This window comes from Mangifera indica, chromosome 12 (genome assembly GCF_011075055.1).
Source record: "Mangifera indica cultivar Alphonso chromosome 12, CATAS_Mindica_2.1, whole genome shotgun sequence".
NCBI classification, from domain to species: Eukaryota; Viridiplantae; Streptophyta; class Magnoliopsida; order Sapindales; family Anacardiaceae; genus Mangifera; species Mangifera indica.
In genome coordinates this window covers 606,522-623,543 of record NC_058148.1, presented here as the reverse complement: position 1 = coordinate 623,543, position 17,022 = coordinate 606,522, and the positions used below count along the sequence as shown (strand labels likewise).

At 34.1% G+C, this 17,022-nt stretch overlaps 2 protein-coding genes across 3 annotated transcripts; one reads left to right on the top strand and one right to left on the bottom strand.

Moving 5' to 3' along the window:
• Positions 1-304: 304 nt before the first annotated feature.
• LOC123193089 lies at positions 305-940 on the top strand. Its single transcript, XM_044605874.1, has one exon. It carries the CDS (start codon positions 305-307, stop codon positions 938-940), a length of 636 nt encoding a protein of 211 aa, XP_044461809.1.
• A 6,366-nt stretch (positions 941-7,306) lies between these two features.
• Positions 7,307-17,022, bottom strand: LOC123193436. 2 transcript variants are annotated; one of them, XM_044606432.1, is made up of 10 exons: positions 13,667-17,022; positions 13,077-13,562; positions 12,388-12,930; positions 10,762-11,520; positions 9,891-10,496; positions 9,356-9,796; positions 8,745-9,239; positions 7,858-8,448; positions 7,628-7,764; positions 7,307-7,474 (listed from the first exon to the last, which is right to left on the bottom strand). In XM_044606432.1, the coding sequence occupies exons 1-9, from the start codon at positions 16,439-16,441 to the stop codon at positions 7,738-7,740; spliced, it is 6,723 nt and encodes a 2,240-aa protein (XP_044462367.1). In that variant the 5' UTR covers positions 16,442-17,022; the 3' UTR covers positions 7,307-7,474; positions 7,628-7,737. The 2 variants fall into 2 exon arrangements, with proteins under 2 accessions (XP_044462367.1, XP_044462368.1); XM_044606433.1 differs by lacking the exon at positions 13,077-13,562.

Below are 17,022 nucleotides of genomic sequence, written 5' to 3'. Positions count from 1 at the left end.
ACTTAGCTTTACTTGTCTATATATATATATATATATATATATATATAGACAAGTAAAGCTAAGTACATCAAGGCCATACTTCATTACCTAACATTGACAACATAATCCTTATATATATATATATATATATATATGTTTGTATCTAATTTTAAAAAAAAAGTTAAGTTCTTTTCATCTTCTTGACTCCTCTCTTCTGCTTCTCCTCTACATTCATAAACTGCTTAGCTTTAAACAAGTGGTATCAGAGCCCATTTTTTAAGGGACTGTGGAAGAAGAAGTTACAGGAAAGGCTAGAAGTAAAAAGATGTCAAGCAGCAATTTCCTAGGTACAGGACCTCCACAGTTTGCTGGAGAAAACTATCACATTTTGGCCATAAAAATGAAGGTTTATTTGATGGCTTTGAATTTATGGGAAACTGTGGAAGATGATGGAGAACCAGAACCTTTGGGAGTTGATCTAACATTAACTCAGATAAAGTTGTATGAAGACAGGAAACCAAGGAAACCAAAGGCACTAACTTGTCTTCATTTAGCTTTATCTAAAGTGATCTTCACTAGGATCATGGTTTGCAAGTCACCTAAGAAAGTATGGGAAAGGTTGAAGGAGGAGTATGAAATAAGTGACAAAGTTAAAACTGGCAAACTTTTAACAATTATAAAAGAGTTTGAAGTGCTTAGAATGAAGGAAGGAAAGCTTGTGAAGGAATATGCATCCAAGCTTCTTGAACTGGTTAACAAAATCAGACTGATGAGAGAAGATTTTCCAGATACCAAGGTTATGAACAAAATTTTGGTAAGCTTACCTTTCAAATTCAAATCTAAAGTTTCAGCTATTGAGGAGTCTTGTGACCTCAAGACTCTCTCAGTTTCAAAACTCATTAGTAAGCTACAAGCTTATGAACAAAGAACCTTGATTAGAGATGATGAAGCTATTGAATAGGCCCTTCAAGCAAAGCACAAAGGGAAGCAAAGTAAGAAGAAGTCCAAAAAGATTGTAAAAGAGAATTCTGACAAGGGTAAGCAAGGTCAGAGTACACAAATGAAAGGAAGAAAAGGAAAGTTTTCACCTTGTTACCACTGTTAGAGAACCAATCATAAGGAAGAAGATTGTTAGTTCAAAGGGAAACCACTTATTCAATGCAGATTTTGTAAGGAAATAGGGCATATTGAAAAGAATTGCAAAGAAAGGCAAAGACAAAAAAAATAATAAGTAGTCACAACAAGCAAATTTTACAAAAGAAGAGGAAGAATCAAGTGCAAGCTTGTTTATGGCTATGTGTGATACCCATAAAGCTGCTAATTGTACATGGTTTATTGATAGTGGCTACACTAGTCACATAGCAAATGATGAAGCCTTATATAGCAACCTAGACAAGACTGTCAAGATTAAAGTAAAACTTGGAAATGGCCAGGTTGTAGAGTCTAAAGGAAAATGATCAGTGATGATTTACACTAAGAAAGGTACAAAGTTTATTCATGATGTATTGTTTGTTCCTTCACTTGCTCAGAAACTATTGAATGTTGCTCAAATGTTGAAAAATGGGTATTCCTTATATTTAGAAAGTTGACATGTTTTATTTATGATCATAAAGATGTGTTGATTGTAAAATTGCCTATGGTGAATAAATGTTTTCCTCTGAATTGGGTATGTGTTGGTGAAAAGGCCCATGTTGTTAAAGAAGATGAATCCGAATTATGGCATTCTAGGTTTGGTCATTACAATTACAATGCATTGACTCAAATGCGGAAGCAAGAGTTAGTAAAGTTCATGCCTAAAATTAGAAAACTTGGTGGGGTATGTAGTTCATGTCAAATAGTGAAGCAGCATAGGGAATCATTTCCTACAAACTCTTCGTGGAGAGCTAGTGAAAGGTTGCAACTAGTTTACAATAATGTTTACGGACCTATGAAGATAGAGTCCATAAACAAAAATAAATACTTTGTGTTGTTTGTGGATGACTTGGATTTATTTCATTAGACAAAAATCACAAGTGTTTAATGTGTTTAAGAAATTCAAGAGGCTGGTTCAAACTCAAAGTAGATGTAAGATTAAAACTTTAAGGACTGACAATAGAATGGAATACAATTCTCAGGAATTTGTTGAGTTATGTAAGGAAGAAGGAACCCATCATCAGTTAACAAATGCATACACCCCTAAGCAAAACAGGCTTGTAGAAGGAAAAAACAGGGTTGTAGTGGAAATGGTGAGAGCAATGTTAGATGAGAAACATATGCCAAACTAATTCTGGGCTGAAGTTGCACATACGATAGTCTACCTTATAAACAGGTTGCCAACAACAGTTGTAGAAGGAAAAACACCATTAGAAGCATGGAGTAGAGTTAAGCCTTTAGTGAAACACCTAAGAGTATTTGGATCTTGTTGTTATATTCATGTTCCAGCTACAAAAAGAACAAAGTTAGATAAGAAATCTGAACTAGGAATTTTCTTTGTATATGCACCTATGACAAAAGGTTTTAGAGTGTATAATCTAAAGAAGCAAAAGGTGATGACTAATAGGGATGTTGTTGTAGATGAAAATTCCTTTTGGAATTAGAATTCAAGCAAGGTAGAGTTGCAGAATGATGTGACTACAATAGGGAACTCAACTTTAAAAGGAAATGTGTTAGCTTCAATAAGCAGTTGTGAAAATGAATCAAATGATGAAGATGATGAACATGTGAGGGTAAAGACTAAAAACCTTGCTGAGATTTATGAAAAATGCAATGTAATGTTTAAAGAGCCTACAAGTTTTGACAAAGCTTGTAATGATATTGGTTGGATTGATGCTATGAATGAAGAAATAGAAATGATAGAAAAAATAGAACTTGGGAATTAGTTCCTAGACCTAAAGATAAGAATGTGTTGGGACTCAAATGGGTTTACAGGGTTAAATTGAATCCAGATAGCTCTCTTTACAAGCTGAAAGCAAGGTTGGTAGTCAAAGGTTATGCTCAGCAAGTAATAATTGATTACAATGAAGTGTTTGCTCCTGTTGCTAGACATGACACCATTAAGTTTCTCCTAGTTCTTGCTGTATAAAACAAGTGGAAAATGTATCACTTAGATGTCAAATCAGTTTTTTTGAATGGTCAGCTAGAGGAAGAGATATATGTTAAGTAGCTTCGGGGTTATGAGAGCTCAAATGGTAAAGATATGGTGTATAAGCTGAACAAAGCTTTGTATGGCCTGAAACAGACTCTTAGGGCCTGGTATAGCAGAGTGGATGCATATTTCACTGATTATGGCTTTAGGAGAAGTGAAATAAAAGTTACTTTGTATATAAAAAATGAGGATGATAGCAAAATGCTGATTATTTTAATGTATTTTGATGATCTTTTGGTTACAGGCAATGATGTTAAAATGATTTGCAGTTCAAGGCTGAGATGAAGAACATGTTTGAAATGACAAATTTAGGGAAAATGAAGTATTTCCTGGGAATGGAGATTGAACAATCTTAGGAAGGCATCTTTGTAACTCAGTAAAAGTGTGCCTTGAATTTACTCAAGAAATTCAGAATGGAAGGATGCAAACCAGTGACTATTCCCTTAGTGTATAATGAGAAGATTTCAAAATCTAATAATGATGAAAAAGCTGATCAAACAACCTATAGAAGTTTGATTGGAAGTTTCCTATACTTGACAAACACTAGGTTTGATTTGATGTTTGCAATAAGTGTTTTATCAAGATACATGTATTCTTCAAGAAAATAACATTTTGGCATTGCTAAAAGAGTGATTAGATATGTTAAAGGAACAACTGATCATGGTTTATGGTTTAAATCAGTTGAAAATGGTTGTTTGCTTGGTTTTTCAGATTGTGATTGGGCTGGTTACGTGGATGATTATAAAAATACTTCAGGTTATGTGTTCACATTAGGAAATCGAGTTTTTTCTTAGAGTTCCAAGAAGTAAGAAGTTGTTGCTCAATCTTCAGCTGCAGCTGAGTATATTACTGCAACAAATGTTGCAAATCATACAGTTTAGTTGAGGAAGCTTTTTACTGATTTGAACATGCTTCCTTCCAATGCCACAGTGATCAAAGATGATAACAAGTCAGCTATATACATGGCTCAAAATCCAATGCTTCATGGAAAATCTAAGCATATAAAGGTGAAATTCCATGTTTTGAGGCAATTGGAGGCAGAAAAGGAAGTTCATGTAGAGTATTGCATGTTTGAAGAATAGATAGTAGATATTATGACTAAAGCTTTGCATAAATCCAAGTTCGAAAGACTAAGAGAGATACTAGGAGTATTTGGGAAACAACTCAAAGAGGAGTAATGTCATGAGGTTGAGTTGTTTTCCCAAATGCTTAGGTGGAAAAGTTAATGTCTTTTTGCTAAATGAAGTGTTAGTTTTGTTGTTTTTGTTGAAAAGGAGTGATAATCCATGATTTAAGGATTATGTTGTCAATATTAGGTAATGAAGTATGGCCTTGATGTACTTAGTTGGTCTCTCTCTCTCTCTCTCTCTCTCTATCTCTCTATATATATATATATATATGTTTATATCTAATAAAAAAAAAAAGTTAAGTTCTTGTTATCTTTTTGACTCCTCTCTTCCGCTCCTCCTCTGTATTCATAAGTTGCTTATCTTTAAACAACATTGTTCTTGTTCTCCCGTCATCTTCATCTATCATTTTTTCCATGAACTTACAACTAGATAGCTCTAGCTCTTGCAATTTTAAAAGACTTTTGACCATTGAAGATGTGAATCGATATTTTAAATGATCAAAGCCATTGATGACCAAGATTGTTAAATTCCAAAAGCAAGAAGATAGTCCCAAGGTGGGTGATTCAACCTACAAGCCCATTAAATGTTTGTTTTATTTGAACAACAATTTTGTTGATAAAATTAACTTATCCTATAATAAGAATTAAAACAAGCTTACCTTTTCGACGAAAAATGATGAAAGATGAATGTTGAACTCCTTCATTTGGATCTTTTGGCAATCCTTAATGATAATAGTTTTCAAGGGAAAGCACTCCAAAATATTACTTCCCAAATAGAAGCTCGTCAAGTTAGACAATGACTCAAGCTTAATAGAATTTAATTGAGGGATTATTAATTTATCACTCACTCCGTCTTTTTCCCCTTCCTTTTTGATGATTTCTTTGATCAAAGCACAGTTTTTTACCTCTATCTCTTGGAGTTGAAAAAGACCTAACAGCATAAACGAAGTAATTATGCATCTCAAGTTGTTGCAATTGTCAATTTTCAATCATTTCAATTTCTATAAGCTTGAAATTTCATGATGATTATCCTCTAAACCAAACACTTGTCTAGTGACTCACAACATTTTACATCCAGCATTTTCAAATTTTTCAAGTAGCACATCACTTCAGATGGAATACCACTTGAGATATCTCGAAATTTGTCCATTACTAAAAACTTTAAATTCCAGCATAAGTCGGTTATTCTATTTTTATTTTTATTTTTATGTTGGGAAATTCAGAGAGTGTCAGATATTTAAAACAAAAATATTAAATTAATTAAAACAACGTGGATGGTCTAAAGTTACCTCAACAAAGAAAGTTGCCCAAAATTAAGAATAAGAATTCATATTGACAGGAAGTAAAGAATATAGACAATATATATATGTGAATATACAGTAGCAACAAAATGAAAAATAGTACATAATTTAAAATTATCACCATCTATCCATTAATATATAACATTTATCAATAGTCAAGACATAAAAGGGAAATAAAAAAATATCTATGAGAAAGTACCATATCTGTAAATATTTGTTGGATGGTAGATTTGAGATCGTCCTTCCAAAAATATTCTTTATCATCATCTCCTTTTGTCAGTTGTATTTTCTTTAACAATTGTGTACTTAACACTCCCCAATAAAAGATGTTCAATCTTGGGTAATGACACAACAGCTTGCTCCAAACAAGGGAATTTGAAGGAATAATTGGCTAAACAGAAGAATGTGAGGCTTGATAAACAATAAAGTTTCAAAACATTCAGTTGGTGAAAAATAATCTCTTCTTCTTTGTCTCGCTCATTTGCTATTACCTCAGTGACTAAATTGTAGTCTTTTATTATCAGTGTTGTCAGACTAACAAGACTTTTGGCTGCTTTGCATGTTAGGACCTTGCAGTTTAACAGAAGGTTTTTCAGCTTATATATAAATGATAGGAGTTCCTCCACCTATTGGGCTTGTCTGTTGGGTTTTTAAGTTATCATTCTAAAATTAGTACAATATCAAATTTGGTTTATCGTAAACATGTTGCACTTATCAGTGGGTATAGATAAAATTGAAAACATAACTTTCCTAACAAAAAAAGAGGAGGCTGCCTCTCCGTTTCCCTCGCTGGGAAGCTACGAAATTCAGAAGCATATGCTTTTATCTTCTTGCAATTATACACACCCAAACTTCCTTGCATGCGAACCTGGGTAGAAACTTTTGAGTTCCGGTAAATCTTCAAGCTGTAGGCTTATCAATTTTCCATTATCAACTCAAAAAAAATGTGGAATACTCATATCCATAGGGGAGACTTGATTTGTATATGGAGTGGTTACTTGAGCTCTTTTATGGGCTCTGGGATTTTTAAGCACTCTTGATGCAAAAGAACTTTGCCTGTGTGGTTGTTTCTGCACTGCATAAGTTACATCAGATTGTCCTCACTCAAAGAGCTAAATTTGAATCATCATTACTTTTTCATTATAATTTTGGTTCCCAAATTAAATTGTATTTTATATGGATGAAAAGAGGAGTCAAATTTTTAGCAGAATGTGACATTGTGTAACTGCCCTCTTCATAAATTGATACAAGGGCTTGCTCTGTTTTGATTGATTTTACAAGGATACAAGTCTTCAATTGATGACATAATTCTCCAACTGATAGACCCCCGTTAATCAAGACTTATAAAAGGAAGGACAAAAGGGGGATTACAACACCAACAGCTATAATTCAGAAGGCAATTCTGGATAATCATCATACAAACTTAGCAAATCTGGATAACCATCACACAAACTTGGAAGTACAGCTGAGCAAACACATAAACAAGTAGCAGATCACATGGCCATAATCATAGAAGCAGATCACACAGGCAAGGAAAGAAATCAAGAGGAGCATACAATCAGGAAGGAGACAGATCTTCAGGGATGGAGCTGTACGTTAAAAGGAGAAGAAAGCTGTGAGAATGGGGCATCAGGAAAAATTTAATTTGGTTAGGTTTTGGTTTGGGGGCTTAGGCCTAGGTCATTGGTTGGCTGCCTCGGCAGTGTTGGCCTTATTGGTTTTTCTTGGTTCCTTGATTTATTTCAACAAGTTATTGTAATCTGCACTATTTCATTCAATAAAGCAGCCATGACATTTATTCATATAATTCTGCTGATTACAATCCATTAGTTCGTCGATTACATTCATTCCACAAATTAGCAATATACAGTCCTTTTACATTGATACAGTACTCGTAACAGGTGCTCAACAATTGACTTCGTCTCCAGAAGGATCCAGCTCCTGCAAAAGACAACTCAACAAGGTCAGGTACGCAACACCAACATACAAATTAACAAACAGCATTCCGGTCTGCCCAAAGTGTCTTGGCAACAATGGGAAATTGGAATACATAAAACAACAACCGGACAAATGTGTAAAGACAGGGCACTTCACCTTCAACAAAATGTCAGGATAAAATCAGCTAAAAAGTGGCAGTAACAAAGTCCCTTTTCACCTGGAGGAAATAGAGCGGCGATCTATCACAAAGTATTGAAGGAATGGCCTCAATATTCTTTGGAGCTTCGCACATTCTGTGGTCATAAAGCAGAGCACATTGAAATAACAAAAATTAAAAACCATGAATTCAATCAACTCAAAGCTTTGGTGAGTCAACAATATTATACCATATTTTTGAATAAATATTGTATGGTGGAATTAAGATTGCCTTTCCAATATTCTTCTACTTCATCCTCTCCTTCTGTAAACTGTAGTCTTTGGAGCTTTGGTGTGCTTAAAAATCCATGACAAAAAGTCTCCATCTCCAAGCACTTTCTGACTACTACTTTTTTCAAGGATGGGAATTCCAGAGTATAATCCCCACAACAGAAGCCTTTAAGGCTGGCCAAACAGTGAAGTTCCAAATGATCCAATTTGCAGAAAACAATTGAATTTTCTATTACTTCACCTCCCAAACGTGTTATAATTTCCTCCATCATTTGGCAATCAGATACATTCATTCTAGTAAGTCTACCCAGAGTTTTAGCTTTTGAGGGGGTCAGTAAATATCTCAATCCATCACACTTAGAAACTTGAAGAGTTTCCAACTTCTGGAAAGACACCAATGAGGACCATGAATTTTCTAAACTGCCACATTCTGACAGTTTTAGAGTCTCGAGATTTTGAAAAGCATTGCTCGGCTGAGAAATTCCTTTCCACAGATGCAGTAACCTGGGCATTTCACATAATTCTAGTTCTTCCAAGCTAGGGAATGCATCCTGAGAAATCAGCCAATCACAAAAAAAGTGTTGAAACGAAAAAGAAAAGATGATTGATTTAGGAGAGTAGCAATTTATATGCTGAATTTTGTGATATTTGGGACTTGTTATATTTGTAATGACAATGATGATAATGTTGTCCAGTAAGAAAAATTCTGCACTGCTAATAATAATAATCTTTCAAGAAATAAGATTAAATAAGTTAAAGAGAGAGTCAAAATTCTGCAAAATCAGTAATAGTGCCTTCAACTTATTAAATTATAGACATGATTTAATTGAGCGCTTGATGCTCATACCTTGTAAACAAAGAACAGTGTTTCTTCACTGTAGCCATGACTCTCTCGGGTGCTCAATAATTCTGAAGCAAGGATCCTCACGTTATTACATCCATGCACTTTCAACACTTTTAAATCTGGCCATTCTGAAATATGTATCTCCGGGTAGAAACTTTTGAGACTTGGTAGCATCTGTAAATTCAACCAGGTTAATTTAGAAAACACAAACCTAGGGATTGCTTCTTCCTTGGGAACAATTTCCTCCACCATGCCAGAGTTTTTCTCAAGTATTTCAAATATCTCTTCAACTGAATCACAGTTTTCTACTTCCAAATATTCTAGTTTCTGGTGACTCCCAAGCATGTTAGATGGAAAAACACTTACAAGTCTTTTACAAAAGTGTAAAAACACACGATTTAATTTGCAGAAGGAATCCAAACAGACCTCATCATTCCATAATTTTACCAAATGATCAGCATAAGTGATTTTCAATCTCTCCAAACTAGGGAGTCTTACCTGAAGATTTCAAATTACAATTACAACATAAACATCACCTATTAGTAACTTCTAAAATTATAAATTAGATACGATAGATAAGAAAAAATTGTAAACAAAATAAGGGGACGGGTCACCTTCTTATCAAAAAGAGACTGAATGTGAGTGGAGTTCTCCTTTGCACTCGTTCCTTCAGGTTCTTTTCTTGATAATGTCATTTCACCGCACACAGAACTGGAGATGAATGTTTGAATACCCGGGCAATTGTCAATCCAGAGTCTGAATAAGGAGGACATTTCAACAAAATTTGCAGTGGAGTTGCAAAACGTTGTGAGTCTTGGAAGATCTCTAAGCTTCAACTGGTATAATTTAGGAAACAACATTGTTCTTGTTCTCCCTTCATCTGCATCAATTACTCTTTCCATGAACATACAATTAGATATCTCAAGCTCCTTCAATTTGAAAAAACTTTTCAATGTATATGATGGGAATAAATATTTTAATTGATCAAAGCCATCGATGACCAAGATTGTTAAATTCTGGAAGCAAGAAGATGATCCCAAGGTGGGTAATTCAACCTGCAAGCACATAAAAATGTTTGTGTTATGAACAATATTTTTCTTTTTTTTGATAAATTAAGTTATCCTATAATAAGAACTGAAACAAACTTACCTTTTCAGTGAAAAATGATGAAAGATGAATACTAAACTCCTTCATTTGGACCTTTTGACAGTCCTTAATGATGATAGTTTTCAAGGGAGGACATTCCAAAATACTACTTCCAGAATAGAAGCTTGTCAAGTTAGGCAATAACTCAAGCGTAACAGAGTTTAATCGAGGGATTACAATTTTATCACTCACTCGGTCTTTTTCCCCTTCCTTTTTGATGACTTCTTTGATCAAAGCACAATTTTTCGCCTCTATCTCTTGGAGTTGAACAAGACATAACAGTATGGAATGAGTAAATATGTATCTCAAGTTGTTGCAATTGTTAATTTTCAATGATTTCAATTTCTTTAAGCCCAGAATTTCTTGATGATTTTCCTCCACATCAAACACTTGTTCTAATGACTCACAACTTTCTACGTACAACAATTCTAGATTTTTGAAGTAGCATAACACATTGGGTGGAATACCACTTGATATATCCGAACATTTGTCCACCACTAAAGACTTTAAATTCCAGAATAAGTCGAATGGTAATTGGCAATTCCATATTTTTTCTTTCAAGTAGGGGAATTCGGATAGTGTCAAATATTCAAAGCCACAAAAGCCAACCTATGAAATAAAAAATAAAAAATTAATTAAAACAAGGTGTATGGTCTAAAGTTACCTCAGCAAAGAAAGTTACCTAAAGTTAAGAATAAGAATTCATATTGACAGGAAGTATACAAGCAATATATATACGTGAATATATAGTAGAAACAAATTGAAAAATAGTACCGAATTTGAATTTATCACCATATATCCATTAATATATACTATTTATCAATAGTAATAATATAAAAAGGGAAAAAAAAATTATCTCAGAAAGAGTAAATACCATATTTGCAAATATTTGTTGGATAGTAGAATTGAGATCATCTTTCCAAAAATATTCTTCTTTATCATCTCCTTTTGTCAATAGTACTTTTTTTAGTAATGGTGTACTTAACACTCCCCGAGAAAAGAAGTTCAATCTTGGACTCTGACATATAGTAACCAACTCTAAACAGGGAAATTTGAAGGAATAATTGGCTGAGCAGAAGCATGAGAGGCCTGATAAACAATAAAGCTCCAAAATTTTCAATTTTTTGAATACAATCTCTTCTTCTTTATCTCCCTCGTTTGTTATAATCTTTGTCACTAACTTGTAGTCTCTTATTATTAGTTTTTTCATATTGACGAGAGTTTTGACTGTTTCACATGTTAGGACCTTGTCTAATCCATTGCAATTGCATACCTGTAGAGTTTCAAGATTATTGAAATTCGTTGCAGATGGCGCTAAAATAGTCAAACAATGACAATGCCATACTTCTAGAGTTTGGAGATTTTGAAGAATTGTATCCCCTCGAAAATCTTGTTTCCATATATGTCTCTTTTCATAGGGGAATAGCTCTTTGAAACTATTAAAACTAAAATCAAGTGTTTCCAAACAATTTAACCTTTGAAGGAAAACAAACACAGAAGCAACAAATTCATCATCAAAGTTCCGAAGCTGAAGCAATTTAAGTTTGCCAATGCTCTTAGCTTGATCACTGTGGAGGAATGTCAATCTGAAGTCATGAGCGTCCAAACCTAACGCTTCCAAATTTGGTATGACCTGAAAATCATGAACAGATAAATTAGCAAGCGTGAGCATTTAGTCATCAACGAATACACCACAGCACACAAATAAATCACTATGATTTTATATATATAAAAACAGTTTGGAGTGTCACATGTTATAAACATCTAATCATAAGCAAGTAAAAACATATATAGTAGATCCTTAATATGGAAATAATGTAAATTATATTGCTATATTGAAAACACATAAGGCAAAAGTCTTATATACTTTTATGAGCCAAATTTTAATACAAAAAGGAAAAAAAATCAGAAATTTGTTTATAATGTGTGCAACTCATATTACTCGTTAACTTTCTCCCACGGATTACTTTATTTATATATTTTAAATTATTAATTAAATATCTTACTAAGTGAATGTACTCTTTAAATAAGAATTACATAATTGAACAAAAATTTTTAATCAACAAAATGAATACTATCTTGCAAATGAAACACTTAATTAATATAGATTAACTCGACAGATTTATAGAGAAAAATAAATTTATGATAATCAAGTAAAAGGAAACGTACCTCTTGGTTTATTTTCATTTGCAATACAAACTTGAATGTCCTACTTATGAATTGGAAACTAAAATTGATTAATGCCTAATTCAAATCTTATATTTGAGTTGGTTTACTTATTTTTAGCCCTAATTATTATTTAACATCAATTGGTTAACAAGGTTTTTGGGCTTATGAATAGGAGGAGTTACTCAGCCTATTGGGCTTGCTTTTTGTGTTGGATACTTAATTGTACACCAACCCACTAAAAAGTGCAATCAGGATTATGATCTAATCAAGTTGGATAATGTAAAGATGTTTCATTTATGAGTGACTAGGGATGCAATTGAAATAATAATACCTTTTCTAACAAAAAGAGGCTAGGTTGACTCTCCCTGTCTCTGTCTTGAAAGCTAAGAAAGTTTGAAGCATATAATTTTATCTTCCTGCAATCAAACACATACAAACTTCTTAGCATTGGCCAGTCTATTGCATGCAACCGCGGATAGAAACACTTGAGTTTTGGTAAATTGTAAAGGTAGATTCCTTTCAATTGAGGAAACAAAAAAGTAGGGGCCCCATTAACTTCCTCCTCAGAAATAATTTCCTCCAGTCCGCAAGATATTATATAAAGCACTTCAAGTTGCACAAGACCAGTAGCTGCAGAAACTGGAATGAGACTTTTCATATTCCAACAATTTTTAACAGTCAACATCTCTAGACTTTGAAAAGTGAGATGTCCTCGAGTATTAGATGGAACAATAGCTAATAACTTTTCACAAGATTCCACTCTCACTGCTTTCAGTTTGCAAAAGGATTCCACAAAGAGCTTTTTGTTGTGCCAAATCAACTGCAAGTTATCCAAATGCAAGAGCACCATCTCTTCCAACCTTGGAAAAGCAACCTGCAGCAAACAATACACAATGTTAATATTTTGGTATGAAAGACCCATAAGCTCACAATGAACAAGTTGTTCAAATATTGTGCCCGGTTGAACTGCTCTCAAAACCTAAACAATATTTTCAAGGCAATAAAGAATAAACTAATTACCTTTTCGTCAAAGAGCGGAATTATATCAATAAAGTAGTTATCCGAGCTTACTTCTTCTCTCACTGTGTTTGGATAAAAAGATTTGCTAAAGAATGTCTTCAAATTAGAGCAATGCTCAATGTGAAGTTCTTTTAAGGAGGGGAATTCAATTGAATTCCCTGTGCCAAAACTCGTGAGTTCTGGCAGGAGTTCAAGCTTCATGTACAATAGGTTAGAGAAACTCACATCAATTATCATTTCTCCTCCTACTCCTTTTGAGTCGATTATTACTTCCATTAACTCACAATTGCTTACTACAAGCTTTTGGAGTTGATTAAGACTTTTGACCATAGATGATGAAAACAAAAATTTCAAGCCATTACACTCTGCCACGGTCAAGCTTTTTAAGCATTGACCATAAGAAAACATTGCTAGGTGTTGACCAAGCCATGTATTCCCAAAATTAATTGAACACAATTTCAAGTTCTCCAATCTTGGAAGGACAACCTGTAGAAACAAATTTAATATTCCCTTGAACATAACATATGAACTAATAAGAACCTTTTTACATAAAATGAAAATAATTAAAAGTTGAAAAGTAGAAAACATACCCTCATGCCAAAGCTGATATTTATGAATTCAGATAGATCTTGTAGTGTCAGAGAGCTCAATTGATTGAACTCAATCTCGTTATTTATTTCTTTACTTTCTCCAACAAAAATCTCTTTTAGCTTTTTACAATCAATCGCTTCAACTTCTTGTAGCTGCATAAGGTTTTTTGCAATGAAGGATGCAAAGAGATATTCCAGTCTATCACATTTTTCTATTTTTATGATCCTTAATTTGTTGAAAGACACTACATTGAGTTGACCATGACATATCTTCTCCAATTTAATCAAATTACAAAGGATCAAGGACTCCAACTTAGGAAAGGCTAGTTTCCAAGCAACTGAGTTAATGATATACAAAATGTCAAGACCGTCCTTTACATGTAGATGCTTTAAATGTGGAAAACCATCCTCATTGAGTTCATCAAGAACATATCTAACTCCATTCATTTCCTCAAGAAAGAGATCTTCAGCCATCTTCAACAAACTTTTAATTCCTTGCCCCAAATAAACATTATCACTTATCTTTAGTTTGAACGTTCTTAAAGTTGAAATGTCATATTTACCAGACCACTTCCATTTATCGCCTATAAATATTTTATAACTTTTCAATTTCTCGAAGAACAAGTCTTGTGGCATAACTTGAGCATCTTGAACATGAAGATGTAAAGTTGTTAGGTTAGACAACAGCTTTAACTCTTCAAGACTAGCATTTCGTTGTCCTTGATTAGCTACTCCTTCAACTTCCCATTGAACGAAGTTGTTGCCCATGTATAGTTCTTCTAATTGAGACAAGCAGGAGATAACATTTGGTGCAATGTATTTAAGGTTTAAACAATTGCTCAAATCTAATAACTTCAAACGAGTCAATTGTCCGATTTCTACAGGCAATTGTTCAATGTGAGAGTCGAGAAGGCTAAGAATTTCTAATTTACTTAGCTCTCCCAGAATTCTTAGATCCTCCAACAGGCAGTTGTCCAGACACAGTGTTTTAAGGTTTTTTAGGTAGGAAAGAGATAAAGGTAATGAAAAGAAAAAAAATCCGGTAAGATCTAAAACCGTAAGTTCTTTAATTTCTTCGAAAAAAGTATCTGGGATTTGTAATGAGCGATTTTTTGTAAATAGAAAGAACAATTTCAGTTTCGGAAACTCTAACCGTTGAGGAAGCTCGTCATAAATATCTCTATAAGGTAGAGAAATAGCGGTTGAATCTTTTGATATTTTCTCCCCTAGTACTTCTTTCAAGCCGGTGACATTTTGAATATTAAACATGAATTTCTCTGTTGATGCAATCGATATGGCAACAGCATGAATAATATCATGCATTTTAACTGCATGGCCATCGTCACTGTCCAACAACAAACAAGAAGCTTTGAGATGATTTATCAACCTGTGCAATCTATTCCTTCCCTCTTCCAATGTATATACATCTCCAAACAAATTCAAACCCATACTATATTTTAATAGGTCATCAACGAACATGCTACTACCAGCATCTTTTAGAGCACAAAGAAGAAATAGTGATTTAGCTTCTTCAATTTTTAGAAAATTGTAACTCAGCTCAATAGTAGAATACAAAGTTTCATCCACTTCTAGAACACGTTTTGGATTAGACCTTTTTAGTTGAGCCAAGGCATCCTCCCAAGCCTGAAGACTCTCATTTTTTAAAGCATTTGCAATTGTTGAAATCGCAACCGGTAAACCTGCACATTTTCTAACAATCTCAACTGCCACAGGATGAAAATCAGAGTTTTCTGCAGAATCACCCACAATCTTCTGAAACAAATTCCATGCGTCTCCGTAAGATAAAGTGTCAACAAAGATGTTCTTCTTAGTTTTCATATCTTTGCTTAATAAATCCCGATTTCTAGAAGTAAACAATATTGTGCATGGCCTGATCTTATCATCTTTTCTTTCTTTCTCAGCATCCTCGAAAGGAATTCCAATTGCATCCAAGTCAAGTTTAGTCCAAATATTATCCAATATTATAAGTAAACTCTTCTCCCTCTTTATCCTGTGACGTAGTAGACTAGCTCTGTGATATTCACTCTCCTGCTTAAATTCCAAGCCTAAATCGGAAGCAAGCTTCTCTTGAATTTTTTTGTAGTCTGGGGTTTGTGTCACCTCAGCAATGGCCACCTCATTAAATAACTTGTCTTCCTTCGCCTGCCAAGCTACTTTTTTGACCAGTGTTGTTTTGCCCACACCTCCCATCCCATGCACCCCAATCATGTTTACATTACCATCCTTCAATGTGTCCATGATCTCTTGCAAAAGTTGCTTTCTAGAATCAAAGGCCTCGTAGCCTCTGACATACATGGATTCTGTCCTCTGTAGAGCAGGACGGTAGGAAACACTACTGAAGTTGCCTTTCCCCAACAGATTGGCCCCAGTCACTGCCGCTTTCACTGCTTCCTTTCCAAGCTTGTATTGTTGAATCAAATTAGGACAAGACTTCAGTTTTAAACAGCTGCCCTTGTTTGCTTTATCTCCATCCTCAATGATGGCTTTTGCTTCCCTTTCAGTGAAATCATCTGCAGCACGCAGCCAATTCTTAACATCGTTATGAATCTCTTCCCCCTGTCTTTCAGCGGACTCCACAGATTTCTCCACTCTTTCTTTTTTCATTCTGAGCTCCTGAACTTGATCCTTGAGGTTGTTGATGTAGCTCTGGGACTTGAACACATATGATATCTGCTGTTTAAGCAAATCATATGCCGACTCTGTAGCTTTTGATGCAAGTTCCGCGGCAGTACTTCTGACTATTTCCTCAGCCATTGCTGATAAATACTTGTACAGACACACACACTCTCTCTCTCTTTTTTTTTTTTTTTAATAAATCTTTTCAAGTAGAGCTACAATTAAAGGGCACTTAGGAAGCAAGGGAAATGAAAGAAAAAGAAGTGGACAATATTATATGACAAAATAATTCAGCAAACAATTAAGAGAAAAGATTAATAAACAAACTGGGAAACAACTATCAAAGCCAAAGTATTTAAGAGCAAACCCTCAATGAATGTAGTCTAGCTTGAAGGAAACAGATCACTACGAGTAATACGATTAAGAGAAGTTGAGAACAAAGCTAATTTCTTTTCTTTTTTTTTTTTAAACGAAATTTATTGATACTGAGTATAAAACAGATCTAATAAAACGATAGAGAATTGATAAGGGAAAATAATAGAAAAGCAATCTGAAGCAATAGACAATTATAAATAAAGGGAAGGTTTAGAACATGTACAAGTACAAGTTGATGGTTGATCTGAGAAGTAGAGCTAAGTTTTCAGGCACCACAAAGTGTTTGCGTTACTTGTTTGCAGGTAAGAAACAGGAAATGAAGAAGCTGAAGAGACAGAAGATTA

Bases quoted from the DNA above. Each gene is read 5' to 3' on its own strand.
- LOC123193089 (XM_044605874.1), top strand. From the start codon at position 305: ATGTCAAGCAGCAATTTCCTAGGTACAGGACCTCCACAGTTTGCTGGA.
- LOC123193436 (XM_044606432.1), bottom strand. From the start codon at position 16,441: ATGGCTGAGGAAATAGTCAGAAGTACTGCCGCGGAACTTGCATCAAAA. The intron at 10,497-10,761 runs GTATTTACTCTT...TTTATTTCATAG, and splicing joins AACAAATATTTGCAAATATG to GTTGGCTTTTGTGGCTTTGA. The intron at 9,240-9,355 runs GTGACCCGTCCC...TGAAATCTTCAG, and splicing joins AGTCTCTTTTTGATAAGAAG to GTAAGACTCCCTAGTTTGGA.